The sequence below is a fragment of the Pholis gunnellus genome (assembly GCF_910591455.1).
Source record: "Pholis gunnellus genome assembly, chromosome: 17".
Classification (NCBI taxonomy): domain Eukaryota; kingdom Metazoa; phylum Chordata; class Actinopteri; order Perciformes; family Pholidae; genus Pholis; species Pholis gunnellus.
This window is the reverse complement of record NC_136544.1, coordinates 15,766,345-15,782,948: the sequence shown is the minus strand read 5'-3', so window position 1 is coordinate 15,782,948 and position 16,604 is coordinate 15,766,345. Positions and strand designations below refer to the sequence as shown.

General features: G+C 42.2%; 3 protein-coding genes across 3 annotated transcripts; all 3 read left to right on the top strand.

The window, feature by feature from the left end:
* The first annotated feature begins 5,761 nt into the window (after positions 1-5,761).
* Positions 5,762-8,345, top strand: ppp1r27a (protein phosphatase 1, regulatory subunit 27a). Its single transcript, XM_079177903.1, has 3 exons — positions 5,762-6,548; positions 6,687-6,837; positions 7,441-8,345. The coding sequence occupies exons 1-3, from the start codon at positions 6,080-6,082 to the stop codon at positions 7,610-7,612; spliced, it is 792 nt and encodes a 263-aa protein (XP_079034029.1). The 5' UTR covers positions 5,762-6,079; the 3' UTR covers positions 7,613-8,345.
* Positions 8,346-9,098: 753 nt separating this feature from the next.
* On the top strand, positions 9,099-12,316 carry mcrip1 (MAPK regulated corepressor interacting protein 1). Its single transcript, XM_079178226.1, has 5 exons — positions 9,099-9,187; positions 9,894-9,987; positions 10,189-10,307; positions 11,340-11,444; positions 11,558-12,316. The coding sequence occupies exons 2-5, from the start codon at positions 9,980-9,982 to the stop codon at positions 11,620-11,622; spliced, it is 297 nt and encodes a 98-aa protein (XP_079034352.1). The 5' UTR covers positions 9,099-9,187; positions 9,894-9,979; the 3' UTR covers positions 11,623-12,316.
* A 473-nt stretch (positions 12,317-12,789) lies between these two features.
* alyref (Aly/REF export factor) lies at positions 12,790-15,870 on the top strand. Its single transcript, XM_079177970.1, has 6 exons — positions 12,790-13,165; positions 14,547-14,705; positions 14,845-14,992; positions 15,143-15,206; positions 15,288-15,477; positions 15,561-15,870. The coding sequence occupies exons 1-6, from the start codon at positions 12,929-12,931 to the stop codon at positions 15,573-15,575; spliced, it is 813 nt and encodes a 270-aa protein (XP_079034096.1). The 5' UTR covers positions 12,790-12,928; the 3' UTR covers positions 15,576-15,870.
* Positions 15,871-16,604: the final 734 nt, after the last annotated feature.

Genomic DNA, 16,604 nt, shown 5'->3' with positions numbered 1-16,604 from the left:
TGCAAGTTATAGAAGTCAGGTGTTTGTATAATACTGCATTTGACAGTTTTCTGGTGGGAAAATGGTGCCAGTAAAGATCATATAAGTGAAGCTTTGAAGCTGGTGTCACGTCGGGTGTCCCGACACTTTGTAACATTTTTGATTCTTGTCGTTGACAAGCAGCCACATGTCACCGTGCTGTAGACTGCAAAGGCATCTCAGGCTTGCCATTATGTCAAATACTCTTTTGTCCTTCGTATGCCTGAGTAAAGGTTAGACTTAGTAAGTCCACCTGCTCCATGTCCTCCGTCTTTAATTGCTTGAGCTCTCACAGATCCAGGACATTAATTCGACATAACCTTGTGCAACCTGCTCAGAGCAGCACGGCAGCGAGGGTTCACATCCACCGGCTGAGACACTCGATTGTGCAATCGAGCATCAACACATTAAGCACACGTATGCACAACTTTTAACCTCTGACCTCCTTTTCCAGAGATGCGGGCTTCAGCTAAGGTAACCCAATCCTCACACAAACAGTCAGCCGTGGTGCTACTCTCACTCCCCTCTGTGCTAAGTCTGAGTCCGAGTGCTCTCACTGAGTCCCGGACAGCTGCTGCATCTGTTTACTGCCTTTGCCTCTTTGCAGGGCGGCGCTCTCCATGCTCGGCTAATGTCAGCAGCAGTGTCTCCCAACGGGGACGCTTTTGTTCCCCCATGTCCGCTGGATGGCTTATAATTATTCTAAACCGTCTATAAAAGCCTTGAACCTTCTCATGGGACTGTTTATTCAGAGCTGTACTGGAAGCCTTTTTTTAACACATGGGTCACTGGAAGATATTCGAGTGTAAAGTGTTTATGAGGGGATATGTGCAGTCGAGAAGTGCATGGGTTCAACTGCTCTGCCCTCGCTTATGCCAACATTTAGACGCGGCCTGAGCAGTTCTATTTCTCTTGGAACAAAAAACTAATTTACGCTTACCCAGAGTTCATTCACCCCCAGCAGTCTGCACCTGTTATCTACATGATAGCTACGACATTAATGATTTAAAACATTTTTAACACCTACATTTTGACAGCTCTCCAGGGGAACAGAAACAAGTCTGTAAAGCCACTTTCCCTCTGGACAAATTAAACACGTACGTCCGTCTGATTCAGCGGGTAACTATGTGGCAGCCTGTCCCGAATAAAACTGACTTTAAGCTTTAATGGTCCCTAAAGTCTTAAACACTAAAACTAAATCTTAATCAGGGACCAAATGCCAAAACAGGTTTGAACATGTATATTACTTAAATATGATGGTGTTAAAAATATATCTATTCATTCAGTTTAGTAATTAATCTGGAGCAATTCCTGTGGAAACTATGTGCTCATGACTTTGGGGGGTTCAACAGGTTAACAGTCTAGAGGCATGGGAACCATGAGGGCCATGCCATGTATTTTAGGACCAGCAGCCAGTTGGACTGTATCAACAGCAAACAGCTCAGTTTACTTTTGGTTGGCTCGTCTAATGTGCTCATCCTTTTGTGAATTCACCTCATGCACAACTGATCTTGTAGTCTACATGCGCGCGAGGGTCCACTGAGAACATATTGCTCAATAAAAACGCTTTTGCTGTGTTAGCTGCTCTTTCATTTACATGACAACGCAAATGTTAGAGCAAGAATTGATTTGCTTTTCTCAAATACACTATCTTAGAGTCCCTGGGGTCTGTTGTGTTATTTGTTTCCCTCCAAGATGATATTAAAAAGTAATGCGTCTTATATACGAAGCATTATTATTGATTTGTGCTCAAACGTTACATACTTTAACCTTAATATTTTCATGTTGTTGCTGTTGTATCCGTTGGAAGTTAAACTATATAAGTCACCTGGTGCAACTTCACTATGCTGACTTCACCATTGGTAATAAACAGAAGGCCGTGAATATGAAGAACTTCCAGCTGCATCTAATACTTATAATATTGATTTCTATTTCTTCCATGAGGGTGGGAAGTTGAACAGATACAATCCAAGATCTTCTACTAAAGATCTGTAACAAATCTAATTAATGTGATGTCTAATAGCTATTCTAGTTGTAAATGTTGAGACCAATGGGTGACCTCCGGTTCGAAAAAGTGAAGCTTCCGGACTTCCGCCGGTGTAAACACTCTCCCCCTGTTCCAGTGAACATCCAGGGAATAGACGTTGAGATGGTGAGATCCTACAAGAACCTGGGTGTTCACCTGAACAAGAAACTGGACTGGACCGACAACACGAATGCTGGGACGCCCACTAGATCCAGTGGAAGTGGTGGGAGAGAGGAGAAGGATGGTTAAGCTTATCACCCCTGATGGACAACATCTTCCACCCCATGCAGGACACTCTAACAGCTCTGTGCAGCTCCTTCAGTGACCGGCTGCTTCACCTGCGGTGTGTGAAGGAGAGAGTCCAGACCCTTTTTCTGAGCGCACTGGTCGTATTGTAACCAGATGTGAGAAAATGGGACCAGAACAGGTGATGTTTTTGTAAAGGTATTTGTAGAAGGTCTGAGTTTTCTAGACACCGTGTGCTTTACTTCTATTTAACATTCCTGCTAAGAGTCCCAACAAAGCTGTGAAGCTACAGTTTGTTGAAGCATACGATTATTCAAATGTATGACTTGTGTTACACAATCGACCGTTTTAGAAAACAATGTTTATGAGGATGGCAGCCTGCATTCATAACATGCTAAACACAAGGCAGGATGCTTCACAGCTCTTATTTTTAGGCAATGTAGTCACCAACCTGCCTCCTACCTGCTTCCGACGAGTCAGTTGGGCGTTAAGGAATGCATAGCTGGCTTTTTTGTAACATGTATTGCCCACTGATAAGCCTCTGTGACAAGTCGCCATTAAAATTGCCATTCTATTGGCTTCAGCTCCATGTTTCCTGAACAGTGTTTCCCGGAATACTCGGCCACATGGAGCAGAGAAACTGTCGTAAAGTGATGCAAATGGTTCACTGGTGGCACCAACTGACAGACTGTTTACACAAGTGAGTTGATTATAAGTCAGAAAATGCCATTTGCGTTCCGGTTGTCTTTGACCTAAAAGATTTAGCGACACAAAAACACGTTCTGTGAATGAATGCTAGATGTTGGCGTCCAAATCCAAACCACGAGGTGCCGTAACATTTATATAATATCAGTACTAGAATCTCAGATATCAACAGTGATGCTCTTTATGATGAACAGCAGCTAATGTGTCATGTAGGGCGAAGGCATCATTGATGGGCTGCTTGTGATGGAGCTTGTTTGAAGCAGAGGCTCGACCCGCACAGACAATCTGAAATGGTTTGAAGATTAATGTTGTTGATGTTCCTGTTAGAGCAAATTACCACATTACCAACAGGTCATTGTGCATTTATTTTATTGAAACATTTATTGTGAAAATCTGTCCCACAGAAATATGTTTATGACCAGAGAAAATCAAATCAAATGATGCACTTCCTATGAGGAACAGGAACATATAGATAAGTAAATAAAAAATAATAATAATAAATAAAAGCCTGTGGGAAGTTTTATTCTGCCATTAAAAATGAACACTGAGGATTTTTTATGAGCTGATTCCTGCACTTTCTGGTCTCACTATACTTAAATCTGACTTATTTCAGAGTCCTCGCAGCCTAAAGTGAGCGTAGCAACACAATCTAAATGCTTTAGATGTTGGGAATAAAACAATATAACTAAACAGGTACCTGAGTACGTGTCTTATAAACTATTAAAAAATGTTAGAAATGCACATTTTATTGTTGGTGTCTGGTCAAAACCGCACCATAAGAAGAGCCAATATACTGCTGAACAGGGTGGGAGTATTGCCTCCCTGAGCCACTGATCACAAAGATATGATTGTGTTAAAGCTTTTAAGAAAGTAAACATCCTTAAAATCCTGACTTGGGACCTTGTTGACTAACTGAAAAAGTCCCACTGAGAAATCTGATGACACCACGTGGTCGTGTGACTTCATCCCTGTTCTGTCAATGATTGTTGTTGCCAACATTGTCTTTGGCGACGCTCCACACACCTGGATGTTTTTTTTTAACTGACTTCTTGGTAATTTGACGGATCATAGCACACGGGGCAGCCGGGGACTATGTGTAACACTAGAGACCTCTCTCTGCCGTTTATCCATTTGCAATAAACAAACATTTGCCGCATGCTGAGGTTCTCTTTTCTCCTGGTGAGATAGTCTCTGTGGAGAGGAGCGAAGGGAAGCTGGAGGGAGTATCGCATCTACACCCCCACCATACCATATAAGAGACTTTGAAACCTAATAGCTGTTGCTAAAAGTCTCTTCCTCAAGCTGTGAACATTCAAATCCTCCCACTTCAATGTGTCTTTAATCTGTTTAGAGACCGGTGCAGGGAGGTGACGAATAATAATTTGTATTGGCATTTAGAACTGGGGTCAACTCTTACCACAGCAGAAATGAATTGAACATTTCCTGCTGGGATGACCTGAGTCACATGATCTCCCTCCTCTGGCTGTGTTCATATAACTGTACATGTGCTCCAAACCGGTCCTGATATTGTGAAAGCCCTTTGTGTTCTCATTTCTGAAATAAAGTTATCTGCAGGTAGTAATGTGGAATATCCTGCGATGCATTAGAATAGCTGCTAATATCAACAGTGGAGATCCAGTTCCGGAGCAAGGTCGCATCTTAAGTGGTTGGAGTTGTGGTCAGAAACACAAACCTGAAGATGGCAGCTCGGTTATCTCCTCTGTTCCGTTGGCAGCATCTGTGAAATGCCCAAGACCTCTTCCAAAGGATTAGTGACCCAGTTAAAAGCAGCTCTGCCCGTTCTAGAAGTCTGTCCAGTCGAGGGACAGCTGGAGCCACCAGCACAACGTTATACAGCACCATCAACACGTACTGCAGAACGGATAAAAACCTGTTATTCTACATTTTGAATATCAAGGTTACAAAATCAGGAGAACATAGAGAAAAGCTACATTTTGCTCCATGTGTGTCAAAGTTATTTAGGCAGGCAAAGGTTCAGTGTTGTAAATAGCTGCGTTTCTGGCAACTGTGGGACTTCTCAGCGGCATCTGAGGGGAGAGGTTACATTTAAGGGCTTCATGGCTACACTCCCATTCCCATACATAACCTCCTCAGTGAGAGGACGTTTATGATGTATCTGGTTATGATGTGAAGGGCAGCCACAGAGTGTCACATGACGGACCTGCGGGTCAAAGGAGAACCATTAGTCAAAGATCTCCACTTTATTCTAAAAGTTAAAGTTGAAGAGTGTGTTTTTCAACTCAACTTCTAATGACTCTGGTCTACTAAGGTTATATTGCACCATCAGGTATGACGTAAGCAGACAAATCAACAACACACGTCAAAATTAAACCACGTGCTATTGCTGTTTGCTGTTGTTTATCTGTCCTGCAAAACATCTCTGACGTTAATACAACCAAAACCACTGACAATTGGCATACATAACTGCTTCTAATGACCCCAAAAAAACGTAAATAACTGGGCTCCAAGCCTCCTGTGCATTTGAGTTATCGTGTCCCTCTTCTGTCAATTTAACTTCAACATCACTGATGATTGTTTAGCAAGACTCAAAGGGAACATTTTGGTTGTCAACATTTTTTATGAGGGGTGTGTGCCGTGTCAGTGGGCATGTGACTGTACGGTGGGTGGAGCCCAACAGAGGCCACTCATTTCTAAGCTGAAGTCACTGGATATTAGGCCCTAAAATAGCCCTACAGAGGGTATAAAGGGGTCTTCTCCCACTTTCCCCATCAGACGACGATTCTGTGCAACAGCAAACACACTGTGCAAACGATCAATTAGAATTCAGACAGCAGACGAGAAAAAGAGGACCGTACGAGCTAAAGAAGGTGATTGGATCACAGTGAAGCAGAGGATTTGAGAGGTGTTTGCATTGTGCAGAAACAGCAGGAGATACTCCAGCTAGGAATCAAAGGGATAAGAAGCAAGCGAGGAGAGGACAAAAAGGACACAGAGCAAAGGATACTGCTCTTTCCTGTGGATTGGTGTGTTCTCTTGGGTTTCTTACTTCCCCCCTCCCGGGCTGACAGCAGAGGGGGAGGCAGAGTCGCAACCATCGCAGGGATGAAGTACAACTACCATGTGCCGGTGTCAACGTACACACGCAGCTCACAGTACACGCCGACATACCACACACCTAGCTATTTATCAGCATCACATTACACCCCAACTACACCGCACTACACATCCGCATACACCTCTCCAACAAAGTACACCCCGACACAGTACAGCACGACGCATTACACCCCCTCACAATACACATCCACTTCCAAGGCCGCTTCGACATACATCCCCTCGTACAGCAACGGGTCACGGTACAGTTCAACACGTCGCACACAAGCACAGGAAAGCCCTGCACCTGTAGCACCTGTAGCACCTGTAGCACCTGTAAAACCTGCCGCGCCCGCAAAGAGAACTGTGCACTTCCCCAATGACATCATCTTCCAGGATATTGTTAGACGAGGAGATTTGGAGCAAATCGGTCGCTTCATGAGAGCGAGGAAGGTTCGTGTGGATACAATCTTCCACTCGGGTATGTCTCCACAGCTTTTCCTTTCTTGTTACATTCTCCAGCAGTTTTTAAATTTGATTTGACATTAGAAATAATACCAGCCGATTAAGGAACTGACTGCATTGCTGCAGCAGAGGACTGACATAGTCTCATGTGCAGGTATGGCAGCGCTTCATGAAGCCGTGCTAACGGGAAACATGGAGGTGGTGAAGTTGCTGGTGAAATATTCAGCTGATGTTCACCAGAGAGACGAAGACGGCTGGACGCCGCTACACATGGCCTGCAGCGACGGCTACCCGGAAATTGCCAGGTGACCTTTTAACCTTTTACCCTTGACTGATCTTGCGTCCCTTTTTCAGCAAACTGACCGCACAGAATGAAACATGAAAGACTTCATCATCTGCTGATAAATAGTCTTTAATTACTATATTGAACAGATATCGGCATTTAAAACCACAGTGAACTGTTGCACATTTTCTATGAAATGAGAATGCTTCAAATATTCCTTTAAATATTAAGAATTCCCCTGATCGCAATTACCTTGCTGAGACAACGCTTATCTGGATATAACGGCTCTGAATATTGACAACAGGGAATAAAAAAAGACATATGAAACAGTGACATAATTCATCACAATATACAAAACATTGGTATTCGACATTAAGCAAGCCCAGGCATCAAAAGAGAGGATAATCATTGGATAGGAGAGAATTTAAATGTCCCAATATGAGGGAGGATGTTTTGTAATTTGGGAACTGATCCTGAAAACATGAAGCTTCAATACTAATACCACTGAATTTTGACAGTTCCAGTTATTATAAGCCATTGAAGAAGATCATTTGCAGTAATAATAAACTATTCTATGTTTTTTTTTATAAATCTGAGAACCTCTGGTGCTTCATTCTCCCCTCAGGTATCTGCTGTCGATGGGCGCCAGCACAGAGGCCGAGAATGAAAGCGGAGAAAAGCCTGCAGACCTCATCGACCCAGACAACAAAGAGCTGGTCAAACTGTTCGAGACGGGCTGTGTGGGATCGGTCAACAAAAGGACCCAAGACAGAGCAGCAACCAAGACAGAAGGCTGAGCAGCGACTTGGAAAAGAAAGAAAAACACATTTGACAGTGTTAAACAGTGCAATACCAAAGAAATGTGTAAAGGGGGGCAGAGTCCGGGTTTAAGGCCATGTCACTGACCCTGTAATGCAAGATGGTGGTTCGGTACGTAAGTTTCAAAAGTTATTTTTTTAGATGCAGCCTTAAAGCAATACACTGTGAGGCTACATTTCTTTACTTTATTTCGCGTATTTGTCATATACTGCAAGTGTCTATGCAGCAAATGTTAATCTGCTTTCTCCCTGTCTTCACTCTCAGTTCATGTAATACAATACTAACAATGTGTCACTGTGGTCCAGGACTAAATATCTATTGATTTCTGGAGGAATTAAGATGAATCTATATCCTCATGGCATTTTGGTTTGAGTATTTTAAGTAGCTGGTAGCGCCCTGCAGACTGTATTTTTCCAAACTATTATTATAATGTGTATAGAATTTACAACACAGAATTTTGGCCCAAAATGTTTGTGTTCTGTAGTCTGAGCTATCTATCCTTGCTGCTGGGCAGAAGAGGATCATGAATAATTGATACTTTATTGATGGTCAGAAATAAAAGAAAACAATAAAAAGAAAAGAAAAACATTAAGTTGATGCTGTTTGAGCACTTTTACTGCTGCAGTATTCCCCCTGGTGTATTGCTGTTGTTTCTGTAGAAATGAAATGTCAGCAAGGAAAGTCTTATCATTTTCTCCTCAATAATTATTTTTGTACCTTTTCATAAATAAAGAAACATTTTATAAATATGGTTGAGTTGCTGTTGTGCAGTCTGTCTAACAAAAAGTAAAATGTATCAGAAGAACTAGAGAGAACACACTAGATGTTCACCAGCATGTCTACAGGCTGAAGCTTAAAGCATCTTTAGAGCAAAGGTTACAGCGGATACACGTGCCCTCAACTTTTGTCAGGTTTTGCTGCTGATTTAAAACTGCAAATGATGACAAAATAGATGCTGATATTCCAGGTATGGCATCTTTACATGAATGTAAGATGGTAGTACACTAGCAACAATGAAAAAATAACTGCAAAGTTGTATTTTTATTAAAGTGGTGGAAAACGTATTGTAGCCTAAACATAATTTACCACATACACATGTTCATATTTGTTGAGAGAGATATCTTAGATAGTAGATACGGACTTTGTCTATTATTATTTGTATTGTTATTATTGTTGTTGATGTTTATAATATAATATGTAAATTATTATTATTATTATTATTATTATTAATATTATTATTAATATTATTGTTGATGTTTGTAATACAATACTTAGATTATTATTACATTATTATTATTATTATATTGTTGTTGTTGTTGATGTTTGTAGTATCATACGTACATTATTATTACATTATTATTATTATATTATTATTAGCATTATTGTTGTTGTTGATGTTTGTAGTATCAATCGTACAGTGTCGTTGTGGAAGCCCTTTCACTTCCGTTCTGTTTTCCCGGAAATGATTGGTTGGCATTGGCAACGTTTTAGCAGGTCTAACGGCGTACTCAGTCTCTGAATAAAGAAACCGAAAGGAAGGGTTGTAAAATAAGGTTTGTTGAATATCTTAAAACGGTGTCCTTTACTGTACACGTTGTAAATGTTATAAGTGCGTTAGGTGCATTTCTAATAAATATTTGGGACCGGTAAACCCAGCAGAAATATTAGCTGATCGAAGCTAACGTTAAGACAATGTAAGTCGCCCTGCTAGCTAGCTAGCTAGCTGGCTAAAGTTAGCTGAAATCATTGTGTCAGCACATCTACAGTCAGCTGTCCAGGACACAGCTACAGGGGGGCACAAATCCCAATAAGCAGGAACGATTTTAGAGGCAATAACGAGTCTTGTCCACGAGAACGTGACCAGTGGTTAACGCACTGGGTTAGTCTCTGTAGCCTGATGCTAACACCACTGAAGCTACTGGAGCAAGAACGTAAACAAAAGCCTCTTTGGTTTGCTATCGCCACTGTTTGTATTGTTTCCATACGCACAGCGTCTCATAGCTGTATAGAAATGAGTTAACATTAGAAACTATGAGTTAACAACACAACAAATGAACCTGACTTATGAGAACTTTTCAGATGATATAGTGTATTTAAACGTTAAGTGACTAACACTTTAACACTGTGGTCTAACCAGCAGTTTAACTAGTTTACTGTTTGTAAAAGTTAGTTTTGATGTACATGTATATCTGTGTTGTTTCATTTAGAAACAGAGTTCTTGGATCATGTACAGATGCTATATTTGTTGTTTGTTGTTAGAATTCAGCTGAGGACTTCTGAACCTTTTTATTCTTCAAATCCACTCACCATAGAGGAGCAAGGAGCGAGTACAGACTGCAAACAGAATGACCAGGTTTGTAACAAGTTAATGCACTGAAGTATATACATACATGTACATAACTAGACCAGCGTTAATAGTGTTTATTAAAATGTAATAACATTTGATTTTAAGTATGTACTGCTGTGGGCTTGAGAAACTGAAGAATAGTATTAGACTTTAAGGAAATGAATGTCTATTTATGCTGCTGATTTAGCTGTTTTCATGTTTGTGAAGCTCATCTGCTCCCAGGATGGTGAATAGTTACAAGCGGACTTCAAGCCCCCGATCCCCGACAAACAGTGGGGAGCTTTTCACCCCAGCACACGAGGAGAATGTGCGCTTTATTCATGATAGTAAGTACACCTTCTAACATTAATGTGTTGAATTACTTTTAAAATACTCCTAATTATTTGATTTTGCTCATCTTTTTGTGTTCCAAAACTACAAAGAGTAATTAATGATAATAAACCAATCACGACATAAAGATCTCAATACAAGCGTGTTAAAGGCATCATACTAAAGTGTGTTTCTGGATTCACTATATTGTTCAGGTCAGATCTCTTTAATCTGATCAATGTGCAGCATTAAACACAATGTTTACTCTTCTGTTTATCTTGCACGAACATCTCCAGTTCAACTGGTTTGTGTGATTTCAGTTCATATTGCTTGAATCTAGAAGTATACTGTTAGCTCTTTGGATTTCAAAGTTGCCCTGTGGAGTTTTCTTGTCTTACTCACCAAATCTCATCACTATGCTCATTGTGTCATTAAATGAGATTTCATCGTGTGTATTCTTGAGGTCTAACCGGCGTGTCAAATGCATTTCCTGCCTCAAAAAACATCTGTATCTTGGTGTGTTACTGCCACTTGTAGATCAGTCAAATAATATGAAAACATTAGCGTGACTAGGTATCGTGTCACCTGTTTGTGCACGCTTGCACGCACAAGATAAACAAAACGGGGGCCTACTCAATAAAAACACTTCAGAGTAAATCTATAGGATAAAACCTCCACAGGGAACCTTGAAGTCCTGAGAACAGCATGTCACCGAGGAAGGTGGGACAGTTTGGACAGTGATCGTGTCGAGCTAATGACTACAGACCATTCCTCCGATTTATTTCCAAGGATCACTTCAATCATCATCATCAAACGTATAAATAGTGCTACATTATCCGAACCAGACAACTTAATTGCCCACTTTGAGTGCATTTATACTGGCACTGAAGCACTTATGTACTGTCAAAAGTACTAAAGAATTAGTTTGACATTTCTAAACTTCTTATTTACCGTCAGTCGGTCTTGTCATGTCATTACTAACACGTCTGCATGGTAGGATAACGTTTCCTAAATGTAACAAAAGCATTGTCGTCTTTGCTCTTTCCCAGCCTGGCAGTGTGTTCTCCGAGACATCAGATCAACACAGAATAGTGAACGTAATGACCGTGGACCACAGGAGTACGTGGAGAAGAACCCAAACCCTAACCTGCATTGTAAGTAGCAGTGTAACTTAGTAGTGACGTGGATTTTATTTCGTATGTCACACTAAAGGATTGTTTAATCAAGCACAGGCCAGCTAACAGCTTGTTTCTGTCTGCTCTTACAGCTTTCACACCAGTGGACCTAAGCGACCTCAAGAAACGCAACACACAGGACTCCAAGAAGTCCTAGTCTTTCTCACGACGCTCCAGTCGCTTCTTTCCACCCATTATCCTCGAGAACTTTTCCTCCATCAGCCAGAAAGTCAGCCCTGTTGGCCAGTCTAGCACAGAACGCCAATCTCATTTCTCCACTCTGGACCATAGCAATGCCTGTCTCTTTCTTTACCCTCTGCAACTGACCACGAAGAAAGGAACCAGGATTCCAGGGAGCACAGATCCGCTCGTCTCTCTTGGTTCATGTTTTTTTCAAGTCACACAATTTTCATATGTACATTCTTTATGTGGATGGGACTGATGCAGACTTTCATCAAAATTTGCTGACATCTGATGCTGAGGTACAAACTGTCAACACTCCACAGGACACAAAAGACTGCAGTCTTAAACATAAACCTTTTCTTTACTACTGCTACTTGTATGACTTTGGAGGAAAATGTGAAAGGGCTGACTTCTTTTTTTTGTTTGTTTTTTGTTTTGGAAGGTAGTATGATCAGTAAATTGTAGAAGTAATGGAATCGTCACATTAAGGTATACACTTTATGGGCAAGTTTTGGAAGCCAAATGCAACGTAGAAGGCCAACGTTTTTATTATATATTTTCTTGCCCTCAAATGGACTTTACTAAGTAGAGACCTCCCCGAGTATGCTTCCCTTGGTTAACCCCCCTAAGCCTTGAAACAAAATGTTGAATAAAAGACTTTTACAGTACTTCTGCTTGTATTGATCCTACATAAATATTGACCATGGAAAAGGGAAACTAAGTTAAACTTACACTACATTTTACATTGGAGGGTATTTCTTAAAGCCAGATAATTAGAAGTGAGTATGCTTTATCATGTTAGATTAATTGATTCATAATTTGGTTCTTAACTTATCAGACAATAAACAATTTATTTTTATGTGTGACAGGTATTTAGTTTAAAGTCATGGAAGGCTGAGAAAACCAACAAGTATTCACATTTAGAAAGCTTGAACCAGTAAAATGTTGACATTTCAGTAAAAAAAAAATAGACTTGATTAATCAATGAACAAAATCGTTGCAGGTTGATTTTCTGCCAATTGGCTTTGCTCTGATTTGCTCTGTGAAGTATGAGTTTTTGAGGGAGTGTTCGGCAATGCGTATTACGTGATGACGTAATATTTACGTGCGCCACGTACCGAACCAGTCTGTCTATATACAGTCGACACTCCTGTATTGTGTATCGTCGTAGGAGCAGAGAGAGCTGAGCTGTGAAGAGACAAAGGAGCAGAACCAGTCGAGTCTAGGGTGTATTTTTTTATAATTCTTTGACAGTTTAGCATTATACGAGCAGCAGCATAATGGCCGATAAAATGGATATGTCTCTAGACGACATTATCAAGCAGAACAGGCAGCAGAGAGGTGGAGGCCGCGGTGGTGGAAGAGGCCGAGGCCGCGGAGGCTCCGGTGGCGGACGAGGAGGCCCCGGACGTCTCGGAGTCAGCGGCGGAGGGTTTGGAGGCCGAGGAGGATCCGGGCCCATGAGGAGCCGACAGAACCTGAGCCGCGCTAGAGGCAGACCAACGCCTTACAGCAGGGTAAATTAAGAGGAATGAGCAGAAAAAAGGAGCAAACCGTCGGCAGACCTGAAAATGCCTGGTTAACGTCCTTCTATTCTCCATAGCTAACCCGCTAGCCAGCGTGCTAGTAAAGCGAATACAATGTTCGCTATAACCGCCGAGTGTCCCTCGCGGATGCTCTATGGTTTGCGGTTAATGGCATTAATGGAAGTGTATTGCATAGTGTGTCCCTTCTTCCCACCACCCGTATGTGTTACATCATTTTTTTCCAAGAGGAGGCCCGTTGGAGGAGCGAACGTGTTAGCCACATTAGGCTAACTAGCTAAAGTTGGATCAGGAAGGCCTCGGCTACGCCATTTTGAATCCAGCATTTTTTTTAAATTAGAGCTAGTCGCCCAGGGTTTCTAACGGCTTTCCACTCCAACTGTCAGAATGACGGTGAAAGAAAACCACGTCATCGAGAAAATTCACCCTCAAATGATTTTTTTCCACCACTTTTGGAGCATAGTTTTTGTCCGTGTACCGGTGCAGCGTCCAGGCGGCTTTTGTTCGAAGGTGGCCGGTGGGTTTCACAACAACAAGGCCTGTTTGTGTGGCTGTTACTTGTGGATGGTTCAGTGGACTTCTACCCCCTGATAAGTGTTCATTTAAGGCACGCCCTTCACTCCTTAAGTGTGAATGAGTTTTAGACGAGCCCAAACAAAGCCCCACACAAAATGGCGTGGTCTCAAAATGGACGCACAGATAATCCAGGCTCTGGTAGAGGAGATAGTAGGCCCGTATCTAGTTGCTTTTCCAAAACCAACCATCCACCCCCTCATCTTATGGACACTCTCCCCTTCATGATAGCCCTTTTCGAGGCTTGGTAAAGAACTTTTGATCGTGCCAGGAAACGCGGTGCAACGCTGGAGGCAACACTGCTTCAGATGGCGACCCCCTGTGTACCCCGAGGATCACATCTGGAGAGCCTTTGGTGGAGGCGCAGATGGCAAGAGAACAATGGGCGACATTGGTAGCTAGCCTGGGTGGGCACGGTGTTCATGGGTTAGCGTAGACATTGTGGGTGGATCATTGAGTAAATGTATACAGTCTCAGCAAATGTCGCTAGACCTCTTTTTAAAAATTGTATACATTATAGAAGTGATGTACAACACATTTCCTTGCTGTTATTGTTATATTTTGTCCCGTGTATGTCCTCTGTCTGAACTGATTCACTTGCTTGTAGTGATGGGGTGGGCAGGGAACATTTGGGGATCCTCTTGGGGGGGATGGGGGGGCTGAGCGCCCTGTTGGAAGTGGAGCCCCTGCTTGCCCCAACACCCAGCCGTGTGGACTCTGTGAATGACAGAGGCAAGGGGATCCTGAAGTCAGCAGGTGCGTTCTCTTTCATCTGTTGCAGCCCAAACAGCTTCCAGATAAGTGGCAGCATGACATGTATGACAACGGCTTCAGTGGCTTCAGTGGCCCTGCTGGAGGTGGCGGAGGAGGAGGTGTGGAAACTGGAGGGAAGCTCCTTGTCTCCAATCTGGATTTTGGGGTCTCGGATGCAGACATTCAGGTACTTGGATTTTTTTTTTTTTTTTTACTTTGTTCATTTATTTTTGTTAGTGGAGCATGTTTGCCACATGTGCATGTTTTTAAACAGATGGGACAAAGGAATGGCTACTCAAGACATCCTATTTATTTATTTTTTTCAGGAACTTTTTGCAGAATTTGGGACTCTGAAAAAGGCTGCAGTTCATTACGACAGATCGGGGAGAAGCCTGGGGACCGCAGATGTCCACTTTGAAAGGAGAACAGATGCCCACAAGGCCATGAAACAGTACAATGGCATCCCGCTTGATGGTATGTCTCAAACTCAAATCATATGCACCAGGTCGCCCTGCTTTGTATTATGGATGCGCAAATATTTTCACCATATTTTTAGCATATTGCTGACTGTTTCAGCACTGCTGCCCTTACAATGTGAGGTTCATGGTGTCTTTGTTACTTTAGGGCGGCCTATGAACATTCAGCTCGTCACGTCACAGATCGACACACAGAGGCGACCTATGCAGGGGTGAGTGCGCTCGTCTGCTGTTCAAGCAACTTGACCGTAAACCGTTGTGGACACCTTGTGTGATGGGAACTGTTGTGTCAGTCTGAACAGAGGTGGTGGAGGAGGCATGCAGAGAGGCCGCGGGGGCGGCTTCAGAGGCATGCAGAGAGGCCGCGGAGGACGTGGTACAGGCGGTGCCGGAGGAAGAGGTCGGGGTGGTCGCGGCGGTACCAACAAACAGCCGCTGTCAGCAGAGGAACTTGATGCTCAGTTAGACGCCTACAATGCCAGGGTAGGTTCAGCAGTCAATGAAATACCTCCAGTCAATTCAATAAAACGGCAGTCTTAATTGATTATTTTTGTTTTTGTTTCCAGATGGACACCACTTAAAGAATGAAGCGCCTCTGGTTTTGTAATCTTACTGTCTGCACAGAAGGGTAGTTGTTACAAATGTGCAGAATGTTTTACACATGGTTGTCTTCTGATGTGATTGAAATTATTATTGTTCCAACCTCTTCTTTTAAATGCCCGACGTGTTTTTTACCAGTATTTTTTTCTTTCTCTTCTTCCTGACTAAAATGGTTTTGGCTGTAGGTTCATGTGAATTTGGGGTTTTCCCGGTTCTTTCTTCTACCATGTAGTTAATGACGCTTGTAATAAAACCTACAGTGCATATAAACCAACATTCTGTCTCCGTTTCAATGCCCAAATCTTTGTCAATTGTTTTTAAAATGCCGTTAACTTCAAAGAGTATTTACCGTTTTATTGTGCGTAACTTAAAAGGATGATTTTACACTTTTTTTTTTGGTTTGTATGATTATAATTGGTAACCATGTGCATGAAATCAAGCTTTCCATTTGCTCTGAAGCCTCAATGTGAAGAACGGGATACTTTTGCCTGTTTTTGTTTTGATCGTTTGGAATAAACATTTGTAATGTTTTTACAACAAATTTTGGAATCTACAATTCCTCAATAGATATGTTGATGAAACTAGTACAGGGTCAGGACTCCCAATGAAATACTGTTAAAGCAATAAAGTACCTGCTGGTGGATTTAAGTCTATATTGCTTCACTTGAAATGGTGAATTTCCAACAGCTGAGCATTGTCACGATGAAACGGTTGAAACTCACCGTTCACTCTTTAAATCTACCGCATCCTAACCACTAGATGTCGTCATGCTCCGTGTCACGTTTAAGAGGTGCTGATTTTTGAAATGCACTAAAGGAAGTGCCTGCGTGCCACGCCTATGATATGAGCTGATGTTCTGTTCCTCCTCGGTGGATAAAGGACTTCTGCAGTTGCCAAAAGACGGAATGTCAGCTCAAGGAGTGAGATACAATATTGAGGTGGAAGTGAAATGGAAAGTGTAGGTCTGAGCGTGTCTGTGCAGCACAGCTCGGCGTGTCCACACGTGTCTT

Bases quoted from the DNA above. Each gene is read 5' to 3' on its own strand.
- alyref (XM_079177970.1), top strand. From the start codon at position 12,929: ATGGCCGATAAAATGGATATGTCTCTAGACGACATTATCAAGCAGAAC. The intron at 13,166-14,546 runs GTAAATTAAGAG...CATCTGTTGCAG, and splicing joins GACCAACGCCTTACAGCAGG to CCCAAACAGCTTCCAGATAA. The intron at 15,207-15,287 runs GTGAGTGCGCTC...CTGTTGTGTCAG, and splicing joins CAGAGGCGACCTATGCAGGG to TCTGAACAGAGGTGGTGGAG.
- ppp1r27a (XM_079177903.1), top strand. From the start codon at position 6,080: ATGAAGTACAACTACCATGTGCCGGTGTCAACGTACACACGCAGCTCA. The intron at 6,549-6,686 runs GTATGTCTCCAC...TCTCATGTGCAG, and splicing joins GGATACAATCTTCCACTCGG to GTATGGCAGCGCTTCATGAA. The intron at 6,838-7,440 runs GTGACCTTTTAA...TTCTCCCCTCAG, and splicing joins GGCTACCCGGAAATTGCCAG to GTATCTGCTGTCGATGGGCG.
- mcrip1 (XM_079178226.1), top strand. The intron at 10,308-11,339 runs GTAAGTACACCT...GCTCTTTCCCAG, and splicing joins TGTGCGCTTTATTCATGATA to CCTGGCAGTGTGTTCTCCGA. The intron at 11,445-11,557 runs GTAAGTAGCAGT...CTGCTCTTACAG, and splicing joins CCCAAACCCTAACCTGCATT to CTTTCACACCAGTGGACCTA.